Source organism: Puma concolor, chromosome B1, assembly GCF_028749965.1.
Source record: "Puma concolor isolate L17-30 chromosome B1, mPumCon1.1.hap2, whole genome shotgun sequence".
Taxonomy (NCBI): Eukaryota; Metazoa; Chordata; class Mammalia; order Carnivora; family Felidae; genus Puma; species Puma concolor.
This window is the reverse complement of record NC_141670.1, coordinates 74,014,835-74,039,959: the sequence shown is the minus strand read 5'-3', so window position 1 is coordinate 74,039,959 and position 25,125 is coordinate 74,014,835. Positions and strand designations below refer to the sequence as shown.

The window sequence follows — 25,125 nt, the reverse complement described above, 5'->3', positions numbered from 1 at the left end:
GTGCCAAGGGCTTTTAGACAAATGTTCCTTTTCGCACTGCAGACAAAGGCTGGGCTCAAAGATACTGTAATTTTATCAAATCAATTTTAAGATTAATATATTGTTTGTGTGCTATATTATTTAGAAAATGCTAACTTTACTTTCCATCAGGTTCTGCTCTGGTGTTGGAATGCATGCCTCTTAAGAGTAATAGAAGTATAGCTCTAAGGAGCATCTCATATTGTTTAACATTTAACGCTTATTTGGAAGTCTCATTACACATAAGAATACATGTTGCAAATTTCCGATTTAGTTTGGAAGTCACTATTATTTCCTTTAATGCAGAAAACTGCAATTTACTGTGAATTATGTTTAGAATCAATAAGAGACCTTCTGTGGAAGCAATCTATGGAATAACCATAATTCCAAAAAGGGTCAAAGTCAAGTTAATAATCTGCAACTGAAAACAACCCTAATTTAATATTCAATATTAAGCTGAATATTCTCTTTTCATAGAGAAGGCAGTATAAAATGTGTAACATAGATATTTTCACTATGAAATGAATACATCAAATGAGAGAAATGCAGAGTGCCTTTTAAATAATAGTGTAGGTAGGTGCAGATAAATTGAAATTGAATCACGATACAATGACAAAACACAAACCACAAATGCCATGAGCAGGTGCACAGCACACAGCAGACCTTTAACAGCCAAGCTCCTCTGAGTCCATGTGCTTTGCCCAGTTGGTGGAAAGAATCAGCAGATTCATCCCTGCACTCTCTAGTCAGATATAATTACCCAAGTCAAATGTCTTTCAATGTATAACTGTAAGGAAGTCTGTAAGGAAGTCTTTTCACTTTTGGATAGAAAGATAATTAAAACTGATTTTTATTTATGCTTCCCAGTATGGCATAAATGTAAGGAAATAATTGAAAACAAACAGCATTATTAGGAAAAATAGTTACTGTTCGCATAAGCCTGTGCTGAGCTGTATTATCTGCCCCAAATTCTTTGAGGATCAGATATTACTGCATTGTTTGAAAGCCACTGCTGACCCTATCGAAATGAAGTAATAATATTAGCAGTGGTAGTTTCTATTTATTACATGCTTACTATGTATTAGACACTGCTGTAAGTGCTTTACATGAACTAGCTTATTCAGCTCCCAGAACCTAATGAGGTAGGCATGATTATTATTCCTAATTTATGGGTTAGGAAACTGAGGCTCAGAGAGATTCAGCTGCCCAAGGAGGCACGGTAGTTGAATTTGGAATTAAACTCAGGCAGAGCTCAAGCATTTAACCACAACATGCCTCCTCTTTTATTGTACTTCTAAGAAAGTACTTTAGGAAATGTACACTTGTTGAGGATTCATATACATTTAAATAAAAGGGTTTATTTTTGAGATTGTAAACCTAAATTAACTGAAACTTCAAAAGCCCTAAATGATTTATTTTTCAGTATTTTCACTCTTTGTTGTTTTTAAAGGTTTGTGTGTGTGTTACTATATTTGAAGGTATTGTTTTTTAAGTTTGTTTATTTATTTATTTAGAGTGAGAGCACACGTGTACAGGGAAGGGGCAGAGAGAGGGAGGGAGACTGAATCCCAAGCAAGTTTCCTACCGTCAGCACAGAGCCCCATCCAGGGCTTGAACTCACAGACGGCTCGAACTCACAAACCGTGAGATCATGACCTGAGTCGAAACCAAGAGTCAGACAGTTAACCAACAGAGCCACCCAGGGGCCCTGATTGAAGTTATTGTTTTAATACTGTACTATGGATGAAAACTGGCATACTGAGATGCCCGGGTGGCTTAAGCATCTGACATCGGCCCAGGTCATGACCTCATGGTTTGTGAGTTCGAGCCCTGGGTCGGGCTGTATGCTTACAGCTCAGTGACTGGAGCCTGCTTCAGACCCTGTGTCTTCCTCTCTCTCTGCCCTTCTCCCACTCATGCTCTGTCTCTCTGTCCCTCAAAAATAAACACTGACAAAATTTTAAAAAATAAAAGAAAATCGGCTGAACTCAGAAATTTATGACTGAATCTGCAATAGCACTCTTGTTGTATAAACCTTCATTTTAAACATTTTGCCCAGACAGATGCAATATACAAAAACTTGAGGGGACACTCACCTGCATCACAATTTTCAGTCACAGTCCCTTTATACAGAGGGTGGCTGAAGGAAATCTTTCTATCTTCTCCTTCCATGTGAACGACTAAGAGGCCAGTGGCTGTCCTAGCTGGGACGCCTTGGTCCGTAACTTTTAACTGCAGCCAGATTGGAAAATATTCTGGAGATGGGTTGTGCCGAAGTTGAACTTCTCCTGTATACTTATCAATAGAAAACATCGACTGGGTCTCTGCAAAACTAAACACGACAGTTCCATTGGGTCCCAAGTCGGGGTCGCTGGCTGTCAGAATGGCAGTTGTCTGGTTAGGAGGTGACTGGGCGGAAAGAAAAATTTCAAAGGGGTTCTGCTCCCACACCGGATCATTGTCATTAACATCCATGACATGCACTTTTATAATTACTGTGGTGCTTCTCGAGCCCTGGACACTACAGTCTCTGGCCACAGCCCGAAATGTATGTTGGGATCTGGCTTCTCGGTCCAAGGTGTGGCAGGTTCTCAGTGCACCCGCCACAGAATCAATGGTGAATGTACCAGAAGCTTCACCCTCCAGAAAATACTCAGTTTGTCCATTCAGACCTTCGTCCTTGTCCACAGCAGATAGTACCAGAACCACTGTCCCCACTTCAGCATCTTCTCTCACGGAGGCCTGGTAATGCAGCGTGGGGAAGGAAGGGCCATGGTCATTGTCATCCAAAACTCTAACCTGCAACTGCACTAGAGAGCTCCTCGGTGGATCCCCTAGGTCGGAACACAGGATGACTAAGGTAAAATTGCTGACTTGCTCCCGGTCCAAAGCGCGAGTGGTTGAGAGGTCTCCTGATGTTTCATTAATAGCAAAGTACTCATCAGTATTTCCATCTACGAAAGGAAACAAATACAAATTCAAAATGCATTCGAATTGAAGAAGTAGCAGCCCTTTGCTGGCTATATTTACACACACATATGATTCATGTGTATATGTGCTACATATATCATTCATGTATATGATGAGATATATGCAGGATTCATGCATTCAACATATATTTATTTCATGATTTTTCATCCTAGCACTTTTGTAAGTATGGAGGATACAACAGTGAACATGATAGAGTCCCCGCCCTCATGAAGCTTCTTTTATCAGGGGATAAACAAAATAATATAATTCAATATCTATCTTAATTCAATCAATAATTAGAGGGGGGCCTGGGTGGCTCAGTGAGTTAAGTGTCCGATGCTTGACTTCAGCTCAGGTCATGATCTTACAGTTCATGGTTTTGACCTTCATGTCAGGCTCTGTATTGACAGTGTGGAGCCTGCTTGAGATTCTTTCTCTCTCCCTCTCTCTCTGCCCCTTTCTGCTTGCTCTCTCTCTAAATAAATAAACTTAAAAAAATAATTTACTTGCTTTGACTTGATTTGCAAGAGTATGAATTTTTGTGTCTGCATCTACAACTTTTTATATTCATATATTTTTCCTCTGATTAAAGTATATGTTTTCATTGAGATAAAACAACAATGGGACACCTAGGTGGCTCAGTTGGTTAAGCGTCTGACTCTTGGTTTCAGCTCAGGTCATGATCTCATGGTTTGTGAGTTCGAGCCCCATGTCGGGCTCTGTACTGACAGTATGGAGCCTGCTTAGGATTCTGTCTTCCCCTCTCTCTCCTTTTCTCTGCCTCTCCCTTGCTGGTGCTCTCTCTGTCTCTCAGAATAAATAAATAACTTTTAGTCAGGAAAAATATAGTTCCACGACTTTCCGGCAATATCTTGGATGAAGGGCACATTCTTGGATGAGGCTCACTATTCCAAACAGTGTGAGGATTTACTAGCATCTGCCAGGGGTCTATGGGGAAGAAGTAGAACAGCATTCAAAAGAACAGCTAGGGGCTGAGGAGAAGAGACTTGCATTTGCATTTTATTCATAACACACAAGTAATTTGTACCACACATAGGGGTATTCCGACAAACCTACATTTCTGTGGCATTTGTAGTTGATAAAATGATTCATTCACTCAGCAGACATTTAAGGAGAACCTGCCACATGCCAAGCATGTGCTGGATACTGGGAATATGAGGAGAGTAAGCCATGATCCCAGTCTCCAAGAATTACGGTGCAGGAGGAATTTGGGTCAGTACCGGGACATCAAAGTGTGGTGTGAAAATCATATGCACGGGGCGCTGAGACGGAGATGAAGGGCACACAATCCTGTGTTTGGCTGAGCGGGAACGATTGGAGAGAGCGACATCACAACTGATCCCTAAAGAGGAAGGGGCCAGGCTAAAGGTTTGGCAAGCGCGTTGTAGGTAGAGGAGAGAGCCTGAAGGAAGCATTCCACATTGGTAGTGTGATGCCATTGGGCATGAGGACTGGGTCTTTGAGGTGAAACAATTTGGAGCCTGAAGGAAGTCTTACGACTATGAGAAGTTAATAGCTGCAAATGTTTTAGTGTAACTAGAACACAGGGTTCCCTGGGTGTTTGCAAGCAGAGGGCAGAGAGAGGGCTGGCAGCTGGGAAGACATGAAATTAGGAGAGAAGGAGAGGGTTAAATCATGAAGCGCCCTGTGTATACTGCGGAGGAGTCTACCTTAACATCTGTAGGGAGCCCCTGAACGGTTTTAGACAGGAAAGGATCATGAATCACACTTCTGTTTTAGGAAGAAGCCTGGGCAGCAATGTCAAAGCTTGGTTTTGACACTGACAGTGCAGAGTCTGCTTGGGATCCTCTCTCTTCCTCTCTCTCTCTGCCCCTCCCCCACTCGCTTGCGAGTGAGGGTTCTCTCTGTCTCTCTCTCACAAAAATAAATAAGCTAAAAACAAGAATTCTTCTTGGAACAATTTTAACATCTTTTTGTTTTGCTCATTAATCATGACTTAAAAAAATCTTTGGCAGTTGTTAATTTTATATTTGTATGAAAGTCATTATTTTACTTAAAAAAATGTCCTTTAATGGGGTTAAGACATAGAATGCAGGGAGATAGGGAGATATAGGGGGGCAGTGGTAGCTGAAGACAGGGACTGGATGCAATGACTCAGTGAGAGTATGTCTATGAGGAAAGTAAAAAAAAAAAAAAAATACTAAGCACCAAACACCATGGAAACTTCAATAAGTCAGAAGACCACCCGCAGCACAAGGACATTGGAAAGGCTTGTCTAGAAAGGACATGAAGGATCAGGAGAAAGTGACCTTCTGAAGTCAAGGTGGGGCCAAGCGTCCAGGGCGGGGTGTGCACAGGCACAAAAGCAGGACAATCAAATTAAGAAGTGAAAAGATCCGCTGGATTTAGCAACAAGATCCCAAGCGTCTCTCTGCAAGGGTAGTTTCAGTAGAACACATGGTAGCAGGATAAGAAGTGAAAGCAAGGTAAGGTCAGAAACCAGAGAGAAGCCAATGATTTTTAAGAAGCTCGCTTGTGAAGGAAAAGAGAGTGAGAAGGGACACACACCTGAGGGAAGATGTGTGTCTTCAAGACGAAAAAGGCTGGTAAATACTGATGGGAAAAACAAGAGGAAGGGGAAATTTTGACAGTATGGGAAAAAGCCAATGAGAAAAAAAAAAAGTCCCTGATGCAGTGAGAGGGGACAGGTGGCAATCTGGGGATTGTTATCAGTGCTCAAGAAGACAAGCACAGAATTTGAGAGCAAGCATTTAGAAAATCTTACCGCCACTTGACAAAATAATTTTACATCTGCACAAATAGATTTTTAAAAAATGGGGCTATGCCTTTTTTTTCTCACAGTCATTCGTATTTATTGTATTTAACAAAAATTTCAGTGTACAACAGATCGGAAATTTAAAAAATCCAACTCTGGTCCTTAATCACAGATTGTTTGGGAAGTTCTAGAGAACAAGTGGAGTTTATAGAAGAAGGAAAGGACTCAATGCAATGGGTAGGAAAGAAGAAAATGGGGCTCACTTACACAAGTTAGTTTGAAAGGGTATCGTTCTTCAGGATGAAATATGACATTGCATGTAAACATTTAAAATATATATGCCCTTGAACATGATAACTCTACTTACATTTATCATAAAGAAATAATTAAGCAAGTGTTCAACGGTAGCATTTTTATAATAAGACTGCTATTGTGGTCAATACCTCGAAGACCATAAAAGGGAATGGATGGAATAAGTGATATTAAACATATGCAATAAGAGGAAACATCATTAGAAATGCTAACATATATGTCTATTTACTCACCCGAAAGGTTCAAACAGTATGTTAAAAATGAGTTTAGGGGCGCCTGGGTGGCGCAGTCGGTTAAGCGTCCGACTTCAGCCAGGTCACGATCTCGCGGTCCGTGAGTTCGAGCCCCGCGTCAGGCTCTGGGCTGATGGCTCAGAGCCTGGAGCCTGTTTCCGATTCTGTGTCTCCCTCTCTCTCTGCCCCTCCCCCATTCATGCTCTGTCTCTCTCTGTCCCAAAAATAAATAAACGTTGAAAAAAAAAATGAGTTTAAAAATGAGGTAGCAAAATAGCTATATAAATTGTCCAATATATGTAAAATTGATGTCTCCATTCACAAGGTTCATGGGAGAGCACTTTTCAAAATAGTAAAGGGGTTATCTCAGCAAGACAAAAATTTTGTATGTTCCTACTTTTGTTCTCCATAAATCTGTATATATATCCTATAACAATCACGTATCATTCTTATAATCAGGCAAAAAGGAAATAAAGCTATTCTCATTTTGGAGTAAAATGGTGGTATATAGAAAATGCGACTGGTCCTAGAATTTTTAGCAAATAGAGAGTGATAGCTTTCAGAGGCTAGTTCCAAAACTGCTTTTACAAGATCTAAAGATCTGAAAGTGGTTTCCTCCATAAGATGTAGTCTCTGAAGCATTCCTCTCTCTCCTCAACTCATATTCTATGTGCACTCCGACACCTGCCAAAAATCAGATTCTTCAATCACTTTTTCTCTTAAATGAATAAGAAGATGCAGCTCTCTCCATACAAATGCTACCATTATTCTGCCAGAGATCTTTATTTTTCTGATCCAAAGGGAGCAATATCACAAAATTATCTTCTAGTAGAAGTTCTTACAGATTTTTATCAAGAGTGGGATACACTCTTAAGTGTAGATCTTAAGTGTTACACCGATATTCAGATCTGGGAACTGTCTCTGTCTGTTCTAGCCTCCATTTAAGAAGGACCTGACAGGGGTGCCTGGGTGGCTCAGTCCGTTAACCATCTGACTTTGGCTTGGGTCATGATCCTGCAGTTTGTGAGTTTGAGCCCTGTGTGGGGCTCTGTGCTGACAGCTCAGAGCCTATAGCCTGCTTTGGATTCTGTGTCTCCCTCTCTCTGCCCTTCCCCTGCTCACACTCTGTCTCTCAGAAACTTTAAATTTTTTTTTTGAAAAAAGAAGGGCATGACAAAATTCTTGATGGCTCAAGATAATAAAAACATTAGCGATCATATGAAAGCCACAAAAATGGAATAAAGTTATATGTTCCATCTGCACATCCACTAGTATAGAAAAATTCACAAGAGGGGCACCTGGGTGGCTCAGTCGGTTAAGCATCCGACTGTGGCTCAGGTCATGATCTCATGGTTCATGAGTTTGAGCCCTAAGTCGGGCTCTGTGCCGACCGCTCAGAGCCTGGCGCCTGCTTCCGATTCTGTGTCTCCCTCTCTCTCTGCCCCTCCCCCCACTTGCACTCTGTCTCTCTCTCTCTCTCTCAAAAAAAAAAAAAAATCTTAAAAAAATGTTTTTAAAAAAGAAAAATTCACAAGTGTCGTTGAGGGGAGATTTAAGAATTCGGAGGCTGTCAGTTCATGGTGTCTGTGGAAAGGACACATACAGCACCAAACAGCTCTTGGCGTGTTTTCTAAAGACACTGTGATAAACACCAAATACAGAATAATCACCAGTGTGTCAACTCGGGCAGTGTCCTGAGGAGAATTTTAAAAAAGAAAATACTTACCAATTATATGATACCTGACAGCTCCATTATCACCAGCATCCATATCAGAAGCCAAAATAGTGTAGGCAACCCCTGGCTCTTGGTTTTCCAGAACCTCAATGCTATGACTGGGGACAATAATCTCTGGTGCGTGATCGTTTTCATCTTCCACAGTACAGAGAATCGTGGTGGTGCCAGATAACGAAGGGACTCCCCCATCTCGCACAAGTACTGATGTGAAATAAAAGAGAACACAGATTGTGGCCGTGAATTCATGCCTAGCATGCACTGCCCCAACCAGACTGCATCAGACCAAACTACCTGGGTAGCACTGGGTCAAGCGCATTTTATTTCAAGACACTCTGCAGAAATGTAAAATGTTACCACTACCCTCCTGCTGCTTGTTTTTGTTTTTTTAGCATCGTCCAGGGATCCCTTACCTCGAAGGGTGAAAACTTCCTGAACTTCTCTGTCAAGTGTGGTGGTTGTCACTACCTCTCCAGTGTCAGGATTTATCTTGAACAACCCAGATGAAGCACCTGGCATGATTTCAAACTGAAACTTGGAATTGATTCCTTAAGAAAAATAGAAAGAAAAACTTAGTAATTATCCCTTTGGAAACCAGTCATCTGTTTTCTTATTCTTTTTCCTGTGAACATGTCAGGCCATAGATGAAAAAGGCAAGACACTTAAACAGCCTTCAAATTAAGGTAAAACATCCAAAACACACACACACACACACACACACACACACACACACCCTTCTTTCGGCCGTTCTTGCTAAATAAAAGCCTCATGGGCTGAAATGCTTGATTTTCAAAAGTCTTAGGAGACTTCCCCACAGTGAATGCTTAAGATTTTTTCCCTCCCATAAAAGATTTCTTATGAGTGCGCAACCCTACAATATATTCCTAATTACTCCTTCTAACACCCCTGATTGTGATTTAATGACATAATTATAAGCTTGAGAGCCAAATGACAATTTCTTTAGATCAACCCTCTATTTAAAAACTTGTGCTCAGTTATGGTATTTTGTTTATTCTCCAGTACAGGAGGAAAGCACGTAGACTTGCTTATATGCATATTTTTGTTTTGTTTTTTACTTAGCATTCAGTCTCCTATTTGGAGCGAGAGATGTGGTATCATGTTATCATGCATTTTGAAAATAATGTTTCCCAATTTGGGGGGTTTCACTTCTTCCCTAAGAAAAGTATTACATCATCTCCATCATTGATTATGAAGATCATGAAGATCATACCATACTTAATGAGTTTATCCCAGGCTGTTGTAGCTTATTTGCCCCTTATACAAGTTCCATTTAATTATTTTCCTATCTTCTTTCTTAACTGACAAGAATCTAGGAGCAGACATAGTACTTAGAGTATATGATTTTATACTTCAATAAAAGATGAAATACTATTCTTTGGCCTTAACAACAATACCAAAAAACTTCAATTACAAATTTCCATCCTGCCAATCTTAAAAATTTTCATTCCACTATGGTCTAGAGGCTATAACATAGGACTGAGTGCTGGAGGGAGTGGAATATAAGGCCAGTTTTATGTAAGAATAAATGTACTATATCACTCGAAAGGGAAAGGATATTTGACATAGTCTGCAGGCATTTTAATGGCCTTAAGAGAAAATAAAGTCTAATAAGATACAATCAATAGGTATGATATGGTATAGTCAGAGGTCCCCCCAAAATACCATTCTATCAGTAGACATTAGGCTTATTATTCCACTAATGATTATTTAATAATCCTGGAGACTACTTTGGTCTCGTAATGATCACATAATCTCTCTTCTGTAGCCAAGACAAAAATTCTAAAAATTCCGGGCTGAATGTATTATTTCTGTCTATCTCTTAGTACATTATGAAAATGGTGTATACCATTTGGTGTCACTATATGGTGTCACATAGTGTGCACCCAATGGCCCAAGAGCCAATGGTGAATCAAACAGCTGCGGCCTCTGCCTTCAGGGAGTTGACATGGAGAACAGCACCATTTAATTTTGGACCCTTTATTTTTGAAATCAATTCACTCACTTATAGGATTTCATCATACATTATACATTATGTTATACTCTGCATTATATATTATTTTAATCTTTATTTAAAATGTTTAATATTTTAATTCCCAACACTTGTCAAACCCAGAAAATGTTTAAACATAAACTCAATTCTTTATATTTTCTCTTCCTCCCATTGTTCCCATTATTTTGTAGTGTGCCTTACCATTGTACCCAATATTTTCCTGACTTCTTAGAAACTTTCAGATTTTATTATTTCCGTTATCCTATATAGCTTTGATTCCTGAGACAACAAGCCATTCACCTTTAATCCTCCTAGTATATTATGAAGGATAAACAAGATTCTTATTTATACCTATAGTTTGCATACATACATTTTTACATACATTTCACACTCCCAAATTCACACCCTTCATAACTGAAATTATGTGAAATAACTTTAAAATATGGTTCTTTTAGAATTTAATTAGTGCCTTCCTTCTTCCACCTTATACCCTATAATCATCCAGAAGAAACACAGCATCATCAAACGTGAGCACCAAGAAAATAAAAATAAAATAGAGATTATTCAGTCTAATTTCCTCACCTTACTAACCATATTGGAAATAGGGATCTGAAGATATTCAGTGGTATACTTATGACATACACCTAGTGAGAGGTGTGTGTGTGTGTGTGTGTGTGTGTGTGTGTGTGTGGACACATACATATATTGCTCTTAGACCTCAAGACCTATAGCATTGTGACCTCTTAATTTCTCCAAGACACCCCTCTCAATTCAGTTCTTTCTCTCTCCAGCCCAGACCCATGAATGATCACTTTCACAACTGTGACAGTTTCCTCAGTCTGGCGGCTTTTGGCCAAAGATGCCGAGCAAAGCCTTAAGCCAGCATCATTCCAACCATCTCTCTGCTCTCCTTGGATACCCAGCAGATAACTGGGGCTGGAAGAAAATGTCACAACAGCATAGACTGAGGCTGCAGAAATGTCATCATCATCCAGCAGTCCCCTTCCAACTCTCCCGTGTCATCCCTCTCCTATTCAAGGTCTCCCACCCAACACCTCTGGGCTCACTTCCACAGATGGCTTTCTGTCATATTTCCCAGAGAAAATGAAGGCATCAGGAAAGCACTCCCTCAACTTTCTGCGTCTAAACTCAACTCTAACTCCTGGTTTCTGTTTCAATGGCAAGAGTAATCCTTCCAGTGCTCCTTTTAGGAATTTTCCTCATGTCTAGTCTTTCTCATTAATTATTTCCCTTAAATTATATTCTTCTCTGTCTAGAGGAATCAAGATTTTTTTTCCTTCTCATTATAGCTAAGCTTATTTTAAAAATGCTATCCGTTCTCTGCAGCTAGCTTGAAAATGTCATACCTAGCTATTCTTTCTATAGTCACCAAGACCTTCTGGTTATAAAATTTACTGGTTATTTTAGTTTTTATCTGATTTTTCTTCTCTGTGGCTTCAGATATTGCTCACTGATGTTTAAAAAGATGGAAAAGCAAGTTGACAATAAATTTCATATTAAAAAAAGATGGAAAAGAAGGAACAAAGTGAAACAGATGAGAGGGAGAGACAAAAAAGATGGTGGAGGAAGGAATTCATCCCACCTCTTTCCCAATCCACTGTCTTCAAGTTTTTACCCATATGCAGATGACATCCATGTGTCTGCATTAAGCTTCAGGTCTTTGGTTGTCTCATTCATTCATGTGTTCACTCATTCATTTGTGTGTTCACTCATTCACGTGTTCATTGCACATATGCACATATACTGAGTGCCAGGCACTGGAAAGATACCCTTGAATAATAAGTAATTATCTTGGTTCTCAAACTTTCCCTCTAGTGGGGCAAGCAATTATATCAATGAATTATAGACAGTGTCATAGAAAATATGAAATCACTGAGGAAGTGGATCAGGGAAGACTCACCCGAGGTAGACAGTTTTTCATTACCTCATTAAATAAACATATACAGAGAGTGACAGTAGATGCTAAGGTACCATGCCAGGGGCTAAGAATATAACTTCCAGCAGGAAGGCAAATTCTCTCTCCTCACAGTGCTTGCAGAATAGCACGGCACAAGGATGAGTTAGCAAGCAACTACAATTCCACATAAGACATCACTGGGAAAGTATGGTTGCCTTCTGTCTAAGCTGAGCCTCTAAAGATGAATAGGATTTAACACGTAAGAAAGAAGAAAGAATGTTTGAATGCATTCAAAGTAAAATCCAAACACCTCAGTACAGTCTACAAAGCCCCACATTATATGGGTTCTGCTTATTTCTCCAACCTCTTCTCACGTACTCCACTGCTATGCTCCTGGTCCCGCTGGCTTCCCTTCTGTTCTGCAAACATGTTTCATTTCTTTCTGTCAGGTCTTAGTAGTTGCTGATCTCTCTGAATGCTCCTCTCTCAGTTCTTTCCGTGGCTATTAGTTATGAAACTATTGTTGTCTTGGATCTAAATCCATCCTGCTCTGCTCTGCCCCATGATGCTGGGGCTGGGGATCTGTAAGCCACAGTCTTGTCTTGCCAATGGACTCCATCCTCTGGTCTGCCGCCAGGGGACACCAGAGGGAGAGTGAAAGTCAGAAGGAGAGGCGATGGGACCCCCTTCTGTTTGCTCGCTGTCTCTGTCAGCGCTGTCATTTCATCTACTGTAGTAACTGCTCATGGCTTTCAATCTTCTGGCACTCCCAGAGCCAGGCTCTGCAAGGCCCTTTAATTTTCTCTTTAGGTTCTGATAACCTTGACCTCTTCTAGGGGTGATAGCTGTTTCTATGGTTATTTTTCCTGGGTTATCTCCAGATTCCCTTTTGCTTACTTAGCCTTCCAACACCTGTATTATAATCTCTGGTTTTCCTGGATGCACCTGACTGATACAGAACTTGGCAGCAGGATGGGTCTCAGGTATCAGGGATTCTGAGTTTGGTTATGTCTTTGGCCTTGCATACAGTGCTGGGTTCTTTGATTATGGGAAATGGGATACTAGTACTTCATGACTTGCAGTGATAGCACAATCAATTAAATTATCACCTGCATTCGATTATGAGGAAGTTACTATCAAAGGACTCAAATTCCTTAGAGGACCAAATGGCCGTATGATAGTAAAAAGCAGTATGATGTGAGATAGCTGTTTCTGAACTGTACTAGGAACTTACAGAAAGAAAACTACAAGCTGAAGCTTTAAACCTGCAGCCAAGTCATAACTAAAAACCAGAAAGCTTCTTGCAAGCCCTAAAATTAATCTCCCTGAAGATCAGACTCAAACTGAGTGGCAGACACAACAGGTAACTTCTAGCAAGGAGACGTTTATTCACATGAAGACCTATAAGTACAGTCATCCCAACATATTGCAGGCAGTCATGTGCAAATCTGGCTCCACTTCTAAAGAATGGCACAATTTTTTCTAATTTATATTAGAATAAACCTGGGGAATATGTGTGGAAATCATCTCTGAGGATGTGAGACCCAGGAAAATAAAACACAATTTTGGTTTAGGCTGGAATTCTTGGTGTCATGTGTTAATTCATACAGTTATGTCTCTTGACAGTTTCTTTGATGGACTGATTTAATAGTGGCCTATCCTCACTGAGGTTGAGATGCCGCATCTTCTGCATACTATACAGTAAGATTCGCAAAGCTTGAAGAACTGGGAATGTTAGGACAGGTTTGCCATGTATGACATGCCCACCCAGCACTCTACCCCTACTCTCGGTACATTTCCCAAGAGTTCAGAGGACCTTCCTTTATAAAGACTCTGGGAAAGATATCAGTTAGAAGGATGCCAGCACCTTTAAATGCCCCTCTGCTAATTGGCCTCTGGAGGCTGTGAATGATGGTGCCCTGACCCTGGAGACCATCTTCTGAGAACAAACACTCTATACCAACTTGTAAAAACAATCAGAAGTGATTTGCTTTTAAATTCAGCATCCTTTCTTAATAAAAACCCTCAAGAAAGTCAGGATAGAATAAACATACTTAAACATCATAAAAGCCATTTATGAAAAGCCCACAGCTCCTCAATGGGGAAAAACTGAGAGATTTCCCCCTGAGATCAGGAACATGACAGGGTTGTCCACTCTCACTGCTGTTGTTTAACACAGTGTTGGAAGTTCTAGCATCAGCAATCAGCCAACAAAAGGAAATCAAAGGCATCAAAGTGGGCATAGATGAAGTCAAGTTTTCACTTTTTTGCAGATGACATGATATTATACATGGAAAACCCGATAGACTCCACCAAAAATCTGCTAGAACTGATACATGAATTCAGCAAAGTCACAGGATACAAAATCAATGTACAGAAATCAGTTGCATTCTTATACACTAATAATGAAGCAACAGAAAGACAAATAAAGAAACTGATCCCATTCACAATTGCACCAAGAAGCATAAAATACCTAGGAATAAACCTAACCAAAGATGTAAAAGATCTGTATGCTGAAAACTATAGAAAGCTTATGAAGGAAATTGAAGAAGCTACAAAGAAATAGGAAAACATTCTGTGCTCATGGATTGGAAGAATAAATATTGTTAAAATGTGAATACTACCCAAAGCTAACTACACATTCAATGCAATCCCAATCAAAATTGCACCAGCATTCTTCTCGAAACTAGAACAAGCAATCCTGAAATTCATATGGAACCACAAAAGGCCCCGAATAGCCGAAGTAATATTGAAGAACGAGACCAAAGTGGGAGGCATCACAATCCTAGACTTTAGCCTCTAGTACAAAGCTATAATCATCAAGACAGCATGGTATTGGCATAAAAACAGACACATAGACCAATGGAATAGAATAGAGACTCCAGAATTGGACCCACAAATGTATGGCCAACTAATTTTGACAAAGCAGGGAAGAGTATCCAATGGAAAAAAGACAGTCTCTTTAACAAATGGTGCTGGGAGAACTGGACAGAATGGAAAAAAGACAGTCTCTTTAACAAATGGTGTTGGGAACACTGGACAGAAAACATGCAGAAGAATGAAAGTAGACCAGTTTTACACCATTCACAAAAATAAACTCAAAATGGATGAAGGACCTGAATGTGAGACAGGAAGCAATCGAAACCCTAGAGGAGAAAGCAGGAAAAAAGCTCTCTGACCTCAGCCACAGAAATTTCTTACTTGACACGTCTCCAAAGGCAAGGAAATTAAAAGCAAAAGTGAACTATTGGGACCTCATCAAGATAAAAAGCTCCTGCACTGCAAAGGAAACAATCAACAAAACTGAAAGGCAACTGATGGAATGGGAAAAGATATTTGCAAATGACAAATTGGATAAAGGGCCAGTATCCAAAATCTATAAAGAACTCACCAAACTCCACACCTGAAAAACAAATAATCTAGTGAAGACATGGGCAGAAGACATGAATATACACTTTTCTAAATAAGGCATCCAGATGGCCAACAGGCACATGAAAAGATGCTCAACGTCACTCCTAATCAGGGAAATACAAATCAAAACCACACTGGGATACCACCTCACGCCGGTCAGAGTGGCTAAAATGAACAAATCAGGAGACTATAGATGCTGGTGAGGATGTGGAGAAACGGGAACCCTCTGGCACTGTTGGTGGGAATGCAAACTTGAGCAGCCTCTCTGGAGAACAGTGTGAAGATTCCTCAAAAAATTAAAAATAGACCTATCCTATGACCCAGCAATAGCACTGCTAGGAATTTACCCAAGGGATACAGGAGTGTTGATGCATAGGGGCACTTGTACCCCAATGTTCATAGCAGCACCTTCAACAATAGCCAAATTATGGAAAGAGCCAAAATGTCCATTAACTGACAAATGGATAAAGAAGATGTGGTTTGTATATACAATGGAATACTACTTGGCAGTGAGAAAGAATGAAATATGGCCATTTGATTTTTTTTTTTTCCAACGTTTATTTATTTTTGGGACAGAGACAGACAGAGCATGAACGGGGGAGGGGCAGAGAGAGAGGGAGACACAGAATCGGAAACAGGCTCCAGGCTCTGAGCCATCAGCCCAGAGCCCGACGCGGGGCTCGAACTCACGGACCGTGAGATCGTGACCTGGCTGAAGTCGGACGCTTAACCGACTGCGCCACCCAGGCGCCCCTGAAATATGGCCATTTGTAGCAACGTGTATGGAACTGGAGAGTGTTATGCTAAGTGAAATAAGTCAGGCAGAAAAAGACAGATATATATGTTTTCACTCCTATATGGATCTTGAGAAACTCAACAGAAGACCAGGGGGGAGGGAAAGGGGGAAAAAAAGTTACAGAGAGGGAAGGAGGCAAACCATAAGAGACCCTTAAATACTGAGAACAAACTGAGGGTTGATGGGGGGTGGGGGAGAGGGGAAAGTGGGTGATGGGCATTGAGGAGGGCACCTGTTGGGATGAGCACTGGGTGTTGTATGGAAACCAAGTTGACAATAAATTACATACCAAAAAAAAAAAACTTAAAAAAAAAAAAGAAGTGATTTGCTTTTACCCAGCAGAAACAACAGAGTACCTCTCTACGTAATCTCTTCCACTATCGGCCATCATCTACTTGACAGAGATATTGCTCATCTTGGGATCCAATAGAACATCATACTGAACCACTACTTTGATGACATCACAACTGGATTTAATGTGCAGAAAGTAGCAAGTAACCTAGATGTCTTAATTAGATGTATCTATTAGACCACCCACTGGCAAACTATAGACTACTGGCCACTTTTGTAAAGTTTTGCTGAAACACACCTGCTCTCATTTCTTTATGTATTATCTGTTGCTGCTGTCTTGGTGAGACGTCAGAGTTGAGTGACAGAAACTGCATGGTCCTCAAAACCTAAAATATTTAGTACCTTGCCCTTTACAGAGAAAAGTTTGCAGAGCCCTGTCCTGGAGTCAAGGGTGGGAGAGGGATAGCAGTTGAGGATAGAGAAGAAAGCTAGAGTCACTGCATAAAGTGAATGGCTGTTAAACAAGAGAAAATAAAACTTCATCCTCAAAACCATGAGGAATTAATAAAGAATTCTGACCATAGGAGTGTTATTTTCAGGTTTACTTTTTAGGAAGATCATTTGTCATGGAACTCCTCAACCGTAGAATGCCCACACAAGTCAGACATTTCTAAAGCAAAATAGGATCATGCCTGACTGATTGAATTGAATAAACAAATGAATGAATTCTGAAGAGTGAAGGCAACTTGAAGCAGGTTATTTTACAGATGTTCCAGTTTCTCAAATCACAGAGTCAAAATCTTTACTGAGCAACTATGTCTTAGCTTGCACTACGTTAGGGACCTGGGATAAAAGTTAATAAAACATGCCCTGAATCCATGAGAAGTTCCCAGCCTAAAGGGCAGAGAGATGAGTAAATAATTAGACAATGACAATTCCCTGCATTAAATAAGACTAAATCAAAGTTTTAATAGTGATTGTCTCTGGGTGAGGAAAATTATAAGTGGTTCTTATTCTTTTTTTTTCATGCTTACTATTTCATTAATTTTAAGGCTTATTTTTCCCCACATTTGAATATTTCTGAAGTTAGATGCATTTTACAGTGAATGCTGTTTTAGAGTCAATGAAACAGATGAAATACCGTCATGGCAGTGTTTCTCCCTCGCTCCAAGTATAGGCTGTCGTGTGAAGTTGTAATCCAGCACAAGACATTTTTCAGGAGATCAGATCCAGAGTTAATTCCAAATAAACTCAGACAGAGATTACAGCTGACCCTTGAACAACACGATTTGAACTACACGAATTCATGTACATGTGGATTTTTTTTTATAAATACAGTATAGTACTGTAAATTTATTTTCTCTTCCTTCTGATTTTCCTAAAACCATTTCTTTTCTCTAGCTTATTTTGTTGTAAGAATATAGTATAGAATACATATAATCTACAAAACATGTGTTCATTGACGGTTTACATTATCAGTAAGGCTTCTGGTCAACTGCAGGCTACCAGTGGTTAAGTTTTTGGAGCCTCAAAAGTTAAACGTGGGTTTTTGACTGTGTGGGGGGCAGTCAGCACTCCTCATCCCCACGTTGGTCAAGGGTCAACTGTACAGTTTTTTTATGGAATAGAGAATAAAATCTCATTATAGAATTTGACATTTTTTGCATGGCAACGTGCTGTTAAATGATCTTGTATTCACCACTATTGAGCAAATATATCAGCAGGAGAGATTCATCTGCCCTAGCGGGGGCACCCTTTCTCCAGGGACTAGGGGAGGGGCGCCCCCGGGGGTAAATCTTTTCTCCTTAACAATAGAACTCTTGTTGGTGGTACCAAAGCTGTAGCAGTTTTAATATCTTAGTTAAAACCTGGTAGTTGTTTTTCCCTTTTAATACATGAAAAAACTCCTGTTAGTACTAGTGTGAGTCATACATCATAAACATGCAGGGCTCGAAGTCCCATGGGTTTTGAAGGCCAAACAACACTGTAGGCTTACAATTTTAAAAACATATGTTAAGCTTTCTAGTATTAAGTAACGCTATACTATTTTTTAAAAATACATACTAAAAACTAAACCATTCATAAATTCCAATGTGACGCCAGTTATGTTAAAATCTTGACTACGCCATCTAGTTCTTATGCATAATTCTTTTTCATTGTTTTAAACCAACAAGCAAAGATAAAAAACAAAAACCAAAAAACAAAAACAACAAAAGGTTGAGGGAAAATACATTCAAAGGCACTTGCTTAACAAATCTGGCCTCATTAAAAACACTGAGATTAACAGTAAGCCAAAATGGTCTCCACAACACGTCAAGGTGCATGAGACTCATGAAGATGCTAATGTGTATTTCAAACATCCATCAATGCAAAGCCAGAAAAACAAAAAATTTGCATCTAAATTCTCCATCCAGCAAACCATAACCTTTGGCATAATGAAGTCTTCAGTTTAAGTAACAGGCTTATTCTAAAAGAAAATAACACCAACAGTAGGCAACCTGACAGTAAAAAGTGGAATGCATATTTATGATAATCAGTTTTAGTTGATACATGTAAAAATTTGAGAGAAATGCTTTTCTCTCTCTTCTTACATTGAAGCAAGAGATTCCTTAGCAGTGTCCATTACCAAAACTAAAATTAGTAAGATAAAGTAAGGTCAAGAAGAGGAAGCATTTTATATATTTTAATAATTGCTGATGAGTAATGACTCCTAATGATTGCATGGATTCACATCGGTGACATGTTCAGCATATGTCTGTGAACTTTGGGAAGTAGTTTTTGTGTTGCTCAGGGCCCTATGTTGCTCAATTTACACCAGAGAGCATTCTAAGAGAACTTTATTGAACTATTGTGAAACACAAAGCTTATGTATATTTTCCATTGTTTCTATCACCCTTAAGACCATATTGCCAAAAATGTGCTAAATAAATTCTATAAGTACAAGTTGGGAGGAAGAATTGGTACCACACTCCAGCCCTGTGTCCTTGAGCATAGTAAGAGTAATTCTGTGATCATACTGCCCCATTCTGGTCAAAAGAGAGAAAATTAGGTTAGTCTTTGAAAAGAAAGTTTTTGCAGCATCATATACAGATTTATGCAAAATGCATTTCATTAAAAGATGATGTTTTCCCAAGGGGCAAAGCATCTAAAATGGTATACAATGTAGTTTAAAAGCTCAAGGAAGTCTATCTATTACCCCTTGGATGAACAATTTGGGAAGAAAATGCTACTGTTAATACTAATATTACCATGGACATATCTATTACAATTTTTGTTAAAAAAAATTATACTGATGGGGCGCCTGGGTGGTTCTGTTGGTTGAGTGTCCAACTTCAGCTCAGGTCAAGCCCCCGCCTCAGGCTCTGTCCTGACAGCTAAGAGCCTGCTTCAGATTCTGCATCTCCCTCTCTCTCTGCCCCTTCCTTGCTTGCACTCGGTCTCTATCTCTCTCAAAAATAAACATTAAAAAAAATTTTTTAATTATACGGATTATGTAATGCCACTTGCTATATACAAAGGTGAACTTAAAAAGGTTGGCTCATTCATGGATTGAAAGAATTAATATTGTTCAAATATCAATACTTTCCAAAGCAATCCACAGATTCAATGCAATTCCTATCAAAAGTCCAAAGGCATATTTCATAGAAGTAGAACAAATCATTCTAAAATTTGTATGGAACCACAAAAGATCCCAAATGACCAAAGCAATCGTGAGAAAGAACAAAGCTGGAGGTGTCATGCCCCCGATTTCCTACGACAAAGCAACGGTAATCAAAACAGTATGGGACTGGCACAGAAACAGACACAGAGATCAGTGGAACAGAACCAAGAGCCCTGAAACAAACCCACACAATACATGGACAATTAAGTTATGAAAAAGGAGCTAGGAATATACAATGGGGAAAGAGCAGTTTCTTAAATAAATGGTGTTGAGAAAACTAGTCAGTTACACACAAAAAAATGAAACTGGACCACTATCTTACACCAAATACAAAAATTAACTCAAAATGAATTAAACACTTGAATGTAAAACCTAAAACGATAACATGCCTAGAAGAAAACACAGGTGGTAAACTTTGTGACATAAGTCCTAGTGATGTTCTTGTGGATCAGATTCCAAGGTCAAGGGAAAGAAGAGCAAAATTTAACAAATGAGAATACATCAAACTAAAAAGCTTCCGCATATAAAGGAAACCATCATCAAAACCAAAAAACACCCTGCTGAATAGGAGAAGATATTTGCAAATCATGCATTTGATAGGGGTTAATATCCAAAATATATAAAGAACTCAAACTCAACAACAAAAAACAAACAACATGATTTTTTAAAGTGCAGAGGTGTGAATAAACGTTTTTCCAAAGAAGACACATAGGTGGCCAACAGCCACATAAAAAGATGTTCAACATAACTAATTATTAGGGCAATGCAAATCAAAACTACAATGATATGTCATGTCATATCTGTTAGAATGGCTATTATCAAAAAACAACAAGTGTTGGATAGGATGTGGAGAAAAGAAAATACTCACACACTGTTGGTGGGAATATAAATTGGTGCAGCCACTATGGAAAACACCATCATGGAGAGTCCTTAAAAAATTAAAAACAGAACTACTGCACGATCCAGCTATTCCACTACTGGGTATTTATCCAAAGAAAATGAAAATGCTAATTTCAAAATACACTTGTACCCTTATGTTCACTAAAGCATTATTTAAAACAGCCAAGATATGTAAGCAACCTAAATGTCCATCAATGGATGAATGTATTAAAAAATGTGATACACACACACACACACACACACACACACACACACACACACACACTACTCAGTCATAAAAAAGAATTAAATCTTGCCATTTGTAACAACATGGTTGGACCTTTGGACTTTGAGGATATTATACTAAGTGAAATAAATCAGAAGGAGAAAGTCTGATACCCTATGATTCAGTCCCATGTGGAATCTAAAAACAAAAGGAACAAAATGAAGTGAAGAGAAACTCATAGATACAGAGAATAGACTGGTGGTCACCAGAGGGGAAGGCGGTTGGTGGGTGAAAGGGGTAAAAAAATGTCAATTGTAGAGTGACAGATGGTAACTAGATTTGCGGGAGTAACCACTTTGTAGCGTATACAGATGTCCAATTATAATGTATGTCTGAATCTTCTATAATAAAAATATATATATGCAAAAGGTAAAAAGATGAGCTTATTAAGCAATTTGTATGAACTCAGATGGAGAAAATTGGCATATGCTTTCAATGGCAAACACTTCACTGTAATTTTCAGCATTATTTTTTTAAATATAAACATTATTAAAATTACTGAATCTTACATAGAAAAAGTCACAGTGATATTGAAAAGCAATTCTAAGACATTTACAAATTACTAGCTACAATCAATTCATTCACTTCAAAGTCATTTGTCTGGACATAGTGGCTGACATTAATAAGAGTAATAACAGTAATGACATAAGTTAACATTCATTGACCACTTATTGTGCCAGTCACTGGTCTTATCTCTTTACATGTAATAATGAATTCATACTCATAACCGAACTACAAATTAGGCACTATCATTATCCCCATTTTCCAGATAAGCAAACAGAGCAACAGATAGAATTAGCTACTTGTTCAAAGTTACACAGCTAAAGTAAAGGGTAGTTCTAGGATTCAAACCCAAGCATCCTCTCTCTTCCATTGTGCTATATATAGGGGAATTCTGAACCATTTACCTTCTTGTATGCAATGTATCTAACCATTACACTCTGGAAATGTGATACTTTGTCTATATTTTTTCAGTTTATTATCAAGATCAAATCAGTAAGTTGCATACAAATTAATTAGGTATGTATCATTCTACCATAAATAATATAAATCAATACAAACAAAAGCCATATTGAAGCAAACATTATCTTTACGTGTGTATATGTTTTTACGTGTATGCTAATTAAAGAAGTATTAGAAGTTTGAGATAAGTAGCAACTGTCTTCATTTTTCTGAGCCATAACTAGTTTAAATTATGTGAATTTTTGTTTTTGGCATTAATTGCCAAGTTTCTATGCTTTTAAATTACCTGAATCTCTGTCCATAGCTTCAACCCTTATGACAAACTCCCCTGGATTTTGGTTTTCTTTAACTGAAGCTTCATACAAGTTCTGCTGAAATACTGGTGCCTCATCATTTACATCAAGAACAGTAATTGTCAAAGTCTGGGATGAAGAAAGCACGGGTATGCCGTCATCCAGGGCCAGAAGGGTCAGAATGTGCTGGGTTTTTATTTCATAATCCAAAGGACAAGTTGTTGTTAGTAAGCCTGATTTGAAAGAGGAGAAGAGAAATATTAGAAACATTTTTTTAAAGAAGTCATGGTTACTCCACCTTTGTCTAAATTACCTAACTTGCTAAAAATTCAGACGTTTTCTTTGTTCAAGAATAAATCTTATTGGGGTGCCTGGGTGACTCAGTCAGTTAAGCATCTGACTGTTGAGAGTCTTGATTTCAGCTCAGGACATGATCTCATGGTTCATGGGATCGAGCCCCGCATTGGGCTCTCACAGAGGCTGCTTAGGATTCTCTGTAATCCTAATAAATAAATAAATAAATAAATAAATAAATAAATAAATAAGAGGCTGCTTATTTATTTAGTTTGAGAGGATTCTCTGTAATCTTTATTAGGATTCTCTGTAATCCTAATAAATAAATAAATAAATAAATAAATAAATAAATAAAAAGTAAATAAGTAAATAAATAAATAAGTAAATAAATAAATAAATAAGAGGCTGCTTATTTATTTAGTTTCTCTCTCTCTCAAACTAAATAAATAAACTTAAAAAAAATAAATCTTATTAAACCGACATTGAGTTTATATATTACCAAGAATAAAAAATATATATATTGCCAAAAAATAAAAATGATTCTTTTGACTAAAAGACTACAAACATTCTAGTTTAAATTATAAAATGAATGAGAATTCAGAAATAATCTACCATATATCATTATCTATGGAGAGGATTACATCAAAATTATTTACCTATCCAACTTTTACTTTCATTTAAAAAATCTAGGTTAGAGGTGCCTGGCTAGCTCAGTCGATAGAGCACATGGCTCTTGATCTCAGGGTTGTGAGTTCAAGCACCGCACTGGGCAGGGAGCCTACTTAAAATAATAAAACAAGGGTGCCTGGGTGGCTCAGTTGGTTGAGCATCCGACTCTCAATTTCAGCTCAGGTCATGATCTCAGGGTCATGGGGTCGAGTCCTGCATTGGGCTCTGTACTGAACATAGAGCCTGCTTGGGATTCTCTCTGTCTCTCTGTCTCTCTCCCTTCCTCTGCCCCTCCCCTGTTCTCACATGCTCTCTCTCTCTCCTTAAAATAAAAAAAAATTAAAAAACCCCAAAGCCAAACCAAAACCGAACAACAAAACTAAAACAAACAAAAAAACAAATCTAGGTTGCGAGAGTATACACTCCAGGTCAAATGACATGTCGTGTTTAATGTTTTAAAGTGACCAAGTTACAAAAAGGTGAGTATGGCTATATTCTTTAAGATAAAGACTTAACATCTCTTTATACTACTCTCCGTTAACTATCTTTTTTTTTTTTCATAACAAAAGATAGTTAAGACTTTATAACTCAGGTAATAAACTCCAAAGCATGTAACTTACCTAAGCAAAGTGTTACAAAGTTTGCACACATAGAGCTGCTACCTGATTCCAGTTCTCATAATTCTTCTTTTAGGATTGCTGTTTGCTTCTCTAACACATGCTTATCCTATGAGAACTTATCTTCATATAATTAAAGAAGCTTGCCCTTTTAGATTTCATAAGATAGTTTTTCAATTACTTATCACTTTATATTTCAGAGCCAAAGCCACGCAAAACTCACTATGTCTTCCTCATAAGAAATGTGAGCTTTGTGAAGAAAAATAGCCTGTCTTCTCTGAATGCATTCAGCAAGGATCATTTATGTCTTTGAAAAATATCTCCACTGAAACAGCCAGTACCATTGCTCAAGAGTCGTGATACCTATATTACTGAAGCATGATTCTAATTTTATCCATCCTCTTTAATGATCTGGAATAGACCTTCCTTAGCCATGCTGGAAAACATTTTAAGTGTCATTGAAACAGGTCCTTGGAGACCCCTGCTCTAACAGAAATCAGCAGCTGAGTCTGGACTATCTCTCTGTCAGTTGGGCTTTTAGGTGATGGTCATGCGTGCCTCAGAATGGAACCATATGTACAGGATTTAATAAATATTTTGATGAAATTTTCCAATGGTATATAGCCAGACTATAATCATGACTTCCAAATCCTATACATTCAGTCCCATTCCAAATAATGTTCCTAACAAACAGTTGGGCCAAATGGTATGTACATCTGAGATGTTTTATCTAAGACTTATGCAGAAATGGCTTAATTATATTTTGCTAGTCCATCTTTTCAAATCAGGTTGAGGGATGTTAATTTCCAATTTCACAAGAATGACACTCTATACATGTAATCTTCCATCAAAACACATCAAAATTTCTAGGAGATGTTATCTGGCAATACGGTGACAGCAAGAAAAGTGAAGTGACAGTGAATGACATTGAATAAGTGACAGAGGGGACGGTGAGTAAATGCTTCTGTAAAAAATAAAATGTTACAACTGATGTGAAAGTAAGGGTCTTAATG

At 38.6% G+C, this 25,125-nt stretch overlaps 1 protein-coding gene across 1 annotated transcript in view; it reads right to left on the bottom strand.

Annotated features, from left to right (window-relative positions):
- The window catches only part of DCHS2 (dachsous cadherin-related 2), a 246,661-nt gene that overhangs the window by 52,764 nt on the left and 168,772 nt on the right, over nucleotides 1-25,125 (bottom strand). Inside the window, exons 10-13 of the mRNA XM_025921776.2 lie at nucleotides 22,526-22,765; nucleotides 8,437-8,571; nucleotides 8,018-8,227; nucleotides 2,115-2,972 (exon numbers count right to left, since the gene is read on the bottom strand). Coding sequence (XP_025777561.2) covers nucleotides 2,115-2,972; nucleotides 8,018-8,227; nucleotides 8,437-8,571; nucleotides 22,526-22,765 — 1,443 coding nt within the window. The remainder of the gene's footprint in view (nucleotides 1-2,114; nucleotides 2,973-8,017; nucleotides 8,228-8,436; nucleotides 8,572-22,525; nucleotides 22,766-25,125) is intronic.